Genomic DNA, 6,000 nt, shown 5'->3' on the forward strand with positions numbered 1-6,000 from the left:
TATTCTATTCCTTATTTCTATTCTATTCTTATTTCTAATTTCTTATTCTATTCTATTCTATTCTATTCCATTCCATTCCATTCTATTATTTCTAATTCTGTTCTGTTCTATTCTGTTCTGTTCTATTCTATTCTATTCTATTCCTTATCTCTATTCTATTCCTTATTTCTATTCTATTCTTATTTCTAATTTCTTATTCTATTCTATTCTATTCTATTCCATTCCATTCCATTCTATTATTTCTAATTCTGTTCTGTTCTATTCTGTTCTGTTCTATTCTATTCTATTCTATTCCTTATCTCTATTCTATTCCTTATCTCTATTCTATTCCTTATTTCTATTCTTATTTCCTATTCTTATTTCTTATTCTATTCTATTCTATTCTATTCTATTCTATTCTATTCTATTCCATTCCATTCCATTCCATTCCATGCCTCAGTTGTGTCCTCTCGTCGCCAGCCTCCATCTTTGGGGCTTCTGCCCACGGGCATTGACCTAACTCTCGAAGTTCTGCAGGTCTTCCGAACCTACCTGAGCGTGCTGTTGATCTGCAGAGCTTTGGACAACATCTTGGCCCCGAGATCTTCCATGCTGTTTCCACTCAGGTCCACTTTGGTTAAGCAGGTGTTGCTCCCCAGAGCGTTGATCAGGATGCTGCAGCGGCTTTTCAGCCGGGAATCGGCCACCGAGAAAGACTGTAAGGACTTTTGGGGGGGAGAGGAGGAGGAGAGAAGGGGGGAGGCTGAGCAGCCAATTTGAATCCCCTAAAAAACAACAACCAGATTCTACCCCTTCCCTTCACTCCAGCAACAACCATCACTAGAACCACCTTCAATTGTTTGCTCGGAACAATTCAAAAGCCTTGTAAGTGCCGTATTTCCCCGAAAATAAGACCCAACTGTAAAATAAGCCCTAGCATGATATAATAATAATAATAATAATAATAATAATAATAATAATAATAATAATAATAATAATAATAATAATAATGGTAATGGCTAAGAGCAGGAAAATTGAAGAAAGAGACCGAGGGACTAATTCTGGCTGCACAAGACCAAGCCTTAAGGACAAATGCATATAAAGTCAAAATTGAGAAGACGGCAACAGACAGTAAGTGCCGCCTATGCAAAGAAGCTGAAGAAACAGTGGACCACCTGGTAAGCCGCTGCAAGAAGATCGCACAGACTGACTACAAGCAACGGCGTGACAAAGTAGCAACAACGGTGGATTGGAAGATCTGCAAGAAATATCATTTGCCTGCAAGCCAGAACTGGTGGGATCATAAAATAGAGAAAGTCATAGAAAATGATAAAATTAAACTGCTCTGGGACTTCAGAATTCAAACAGACAAGCCCCTGCCACATAACACCCCGGACTTAACAATTGTCGATAAGAAAGACAAAAAAAGTCTGGATAGTGGACGTGGCAGTGCCTGGAGACAGCAGAATAGACGAGAAAGAACTGGAGAAGATCACAAAATACAAAGACCTACAAATAGAAATAGAAAGACTGTGGCAAAAGCAAGCAAGGGTAGTACCAATAGTAATAGGCGCCTTGGGTGCAATCCCAAAACAACTGGAGCACCACTTGAACACCATTGGCATTGACAAATTCGCCCTTAGTCAATTGCAAAAGGCGGCCTTGCTAGGAACTGCTTCCATCCTGCGACAATATCTGTAATACCATCAAACATCCATATCTGCCTATCCCAGGTCCTGGGTAAGGACTCGATGGGTAGACAAAATGCCAAATCCAGTCTGAACATCTGGCTGACTGTGCGATGATCCATAATAATAAAAAGTTGGAAGGGACCTTGGAGGTCATCTAGTCCAACCCCCTGCTCAGGCAGGAAAGCCTATACCATTTCGGACAAATGGCTGTCCAGTCTCTTCTTAAAAACTTCCAGCGTTGGAGCATTCACAGCTTCTGGAGGCAGGTTGTTCCACTGGTTAATTTTTCCAGGATGCTCGTAATGTCCGCCCCACCCCCAAAATAAGCCCCAGTTAAGTTCGTCAGCCAGACGGATACATCGCAACGCATGACGGACGTATTGAATGATAAAATGCTAATATTCATATCTAATTAAATATAAGTAAATAATATTATTGACGTTACTTCTTTGGATAAATGTAGATTGTTGCACGTGGGGGAAAAAAATAAGGCATCACTTGAAAATAAGCCCTAATGGGTCTTTTGGCGCAAAAATTAATACATAAGACCCGGTTTTATTTTTGGGAAAATAACGATAATAGTAATAATTGATAATTCTACAGAAATACGCTTTGTACAGCCAAGAACTTACGCAGTCTTCTTCTTGGATAAACTGCACTATCTTCTGGAGAATTTCTTCCAGAGTCCTGGCATAAAAAGATTTTAAAAATGCACTTATCAACATTACATTGTCCTCAATATCCCCGTCCTCTTCCTCCTCATGTTTGGAGCTGGGAACGAATTGCGCTCGTTACAAGGCAGTCCTCCACTTACGTTCTGTAACCATGGGAGATGCTGCAATGGTTGTTAAGTGTGAAAATGGTCATAAGTTACTTTTTCAGTGCCGTTGTAACTTTGAACAGTCACCAAACAAATTGTTTTAAGTTGAGGACTGCTTGTAATACGAGGATGGGACACCACTAGGAAATCCTAGTGAGGTAAACGAGACAGGGACTCACAGTCTGGAGGAATCTTACCCTAAAAAGAACAGGGGTTTGTTTGTTGAAATCATCAGGAACTGAGGTCCCTTTTAGGTGGTTAGTTTTAGCTATTTTTAGTTCCTTGGAAAAAGGAAAAAGAGACCACCAGAAACCCCTAAATTTTCCCTCAGAAATTACTGGAAGGGAACGTGAATGGCCAAAGATGAAAGAGCATTTAACCTCCTTCCCTTTAGATCAGTGTTCTTCAACCTCAACAACTTTAAGATGTGTGGACTTCAGCTCCCAGAATTCCCAACTTTGCTGGCTGGGGAATTCTGGGAGTTGAAGTCCAGGCGTCTTATAAAGTTGCTGAGGTTGTGAAACACTGCTTTAATGGCTGGTTTGTTACAAATTAGATCAGGGGTCTTCAAACTTGGCCCTTTTAGGACTTGTGGATTTCAACTCCCAGAATTCCTCAGCCAGGTACGCTGGCTGAGGAATTCAGGGAGTTGAAGTCCACAAGTCCTAAAAGGCCCAAGTTTGAAGACCCCCTGAATTAGATCATGGCCCAGCTCAAAAAGCCTTAGCATCACTGGGCGCAGAAAAATGGTCCCTGTTCCACGCAAACGCTCACCGGGATTTGACGTTGAAATTCTTTCCAAGCCAGAGATGTTTCAAAGATTTGTTCTTACTCAGCGCCGGGAGCAAGGTGATTAAATCCGTGTCGAAGCCTGAGGGAACGAGAAAATAGCAAGCCGATCACGTCGGGAAGAACACGGTTTATTTCCTTGCAGCTTCTTTTTGTTATGTGATTGTTGCCTATGCAAATAAAGGTAATAATAATAATAACAACAACAACAACAACAATAATAATAATGTTGGAAGGACCTTGGAGGTCATCTAGTCCAACCCCCTGCTCAGGCAGGAAACCCTATACCATTTCAGAGAAATAGCTGTCCAGTCTCTTCTTTAAAACTTCCAGTGTTCACCGCTTCTGGAGGCAGGTTGTTCCACTGGTTAATTGTTCTAACTGTCAGGAAGTTTCTCCTTAGTTCTAGGTTGCTTCTCTCCTTGATTAGTTTCCACCCGTTGCTTCTTGTCCTGCCTTCAGGCACCTTGGAGAATAGCTTGACTCCCTTTTCTTTGGGGCAGCCCCTGAGATACTGGAACACTGTTTAGTTTAGTTTTAGTTTAGTTTTATTAAATTTATACCCCGCCCTTCTCCCGGAGGACTCAGGGCGGCTTACAGCCAGCTTAAAAACAATAATACAATATAATACAAAATTTCCCCCCTCGTCCTTCTCTTCATTAAACTAGATGGATTCACTTAACGACCGCAGGACTCACTTAATGGCAGTGACTCGAAAGGGCGTAAAACGGGGCAAAAACTCACTTAACAACCGCCTCGCTTAGCGGCAGAAATTTCGGGCTCCGTCGTGGTCGTAAGTCAAGGACTTACCGGTAAATGAACTTTCCGATTCCGAATTTGGTCGTAAGTCGAGGACTCCCTATAATCTCCCTGCATGTTGTAACTAGACGGTTGGACACTGGACGCCGCCGTAATTCTCTGATTCTACCCTTCCTTCCTCAGAACTTACGTCCGAAGCGAATTTCCGACTCACCGTTATCCGAAATATTGAGACCGCTCAAGGCGCTGATCCCGGGCATTTGTTCTTGAAGCACTTGAGCTCCCGGAGAACGTAGCTAGGATAGGAGGACAAAAATAAAAGAGGATCGATTTATTTACCGTACGGCACCTTCACATCCTATTTCAGTAAAAAAAAAGGAACACGGGGTTAAAGGACCAGACGCAGATGGAATATAAAACCGGAAACCTTAACAGGAAGTTTACAAACCGATATCAGTTTTTGCTGTGGTTGTTAAACAAATCAAGCTGGCCAGAGTCACTTTGGGTCAGGAAATGAGTGGCATATAAACTTCCTTCTTTCCTTTCCTCATTCCTTCCTTCCTTCCTCCCTCCCTCCCTTCCTTTTTTCCTCCTTCCCTCCCTCCCTTCCTTCCTCCCTTCTCTCCCTCCCTCACTTCCTTCTTTCCTTCTCTCCCTCCCTCCCTCTCCCCCTTCCTTCCTCCCTCCCTTCACTCCCTCCCTCCCCCTTTCCCTTCCTTCTTCCTTTGTTCCTTCTTTCCTTCTTTCCTTCCTTCTCTCCCTCCCTCCCTTCTTCTTTCCTTTCTTCCTTCTCTCCCTCCCTCCCTGCCTCCCCCCTTCTCTCCCTTTATCTGTCCAATTGATTGGCCACCCATCTTACAATATTAAAAAAAAAAACAAATGATAGAAATGAAATAAGGTAGGTCCTCGACTTACGACCACAACTGAGCCCCAAATTTCTGTCGCTAAGCGAGACATTTGCTAAGTGAATTTTGCCCCATTTTACGACCTTTCTTGCCTCCAAACTGAGTCCCTGCAGTTGTTAAATTAGTAACACCGTTGTTAAGTGAAACAATGACACTTTTTTAAGTGTGGAAAAACTGGTCACAGGTCACTTTTTTCAATGCCGTTGTAACTTCGAAGGTCACTGAACAAACCGTTGTAAGTCAAGGACTTTACCTGTACTACAATTCATAAATAAATCACGGCGGTCATTAAGTGAGACATCATGTGACCGCAACTTGGGACCTTCCCTGACTGCTTTCCCGTAGTCATTACCTGTGGGAAGCCGGTGGGGAAACTCACAAAGGGGAATGACACAACTTAGGGAGGCTGCAACTATCACACGTGTGACGCGGTCGCCACCTGCATACACGCGACGGCGTTGAAGCGCAAGGATCAGCGGTCAGTTGCTTCCCTCAGCGCCAAACGGCTGCTAAACGAGTGGCCGCATCTTGAGGACTAGCAGCATATGCAGACCAATTATATTTGCCCAAAGGAGAGCGGCGAAGGGGCGAAATCGTTTATTTGAGCGTGGAAGCGCTCAGGGGCTGATCGTGGGACAGATGTGCAAAAAAAAAAAAACGGTTTACACGCTGGATAATTCCTCACACATCTTAAATTTTACCTCACATCCGCTCAGATCCAGGTGCAGCTCGCTGAGGTGGGTGTTGGCGGACAAACCTTGCATGAGAGACCTGTGGGAAGGGAGCAAACTCGGATGATTGTGGTTTTCAAGGTTTTTGCCATGTACCTTCCCTCTTGAGGCTTCGAAAAGGGAAGGACTGAGGCAACGGGGGGGGGGGCTACCAAACCTCCAGATATTTATAAATGGGGTGAGCTTAAAAAGCGACAACACAAACTAACGTACGGTGTCAGGTACAGGGTGAAGTTGTTACTCCATGAGTGCCTGCTCTTATTACATATATTTTTTTAAAAGCCTCTGTTTTCCCCAACAAACACAGGCAACACATGCACACAGAA

At 43.4% G+C, this 6,000-nt stretch overlaps 1 protein-coding gene across 1 annotated transcript in view; it reads right to left on the reverse strand.

Moving 5' to 3' along the window:
- CARMIL3 (capping protein regulator and myosin 1 linker 3) overlaps nt 1-6,000 on the reverse strand; it is a 48,180-nt gene that overhangs the window by 22,627 nt on the left and 19,553 nt on the right. The window contains exons 16-20 of the mRNA XM_015822223.1: nt 5,645-5,714; nt 4,253-4,334; nt 3,265-3,361; nt 2,303-2,357; nt 532-704 (exon numbers count right to left, since the gene is read on the reverse strand). Of these exons, the coding sequence (XP_015677709.1) occupies nt 532-704; nt 2,303-2,357; nt 3,265-3,361; nt 4,253-4,334; nt 5,645-5,714 (477 nt within the window). The remainder of the gene's footprint in view (nt 1-531; nt 705-2,302; nt 2,358-3,264; nt 3,362-4,252; nt 4,335-5,644; nt 5,715-6,000) is intronic.

This window comes from Protobothrops mucrosquamatus, unplaced genomic scaffold (assembly GCF_001527695.2).
Source record: "Protobothrops mucrosquamatus isolate PMUCROS unplaced genomic scaffold, P.Mucros_1.0 scaffold1499, whole genome shotgun sequence".
NCBI classification, from domain to species: domain Eukaryota; kingdom Metazoa; phylum Chordata; class Lepidosauria; order Squamata; family Viperidae; genus Protobothrops; species Protobothrops mucrosquamatus.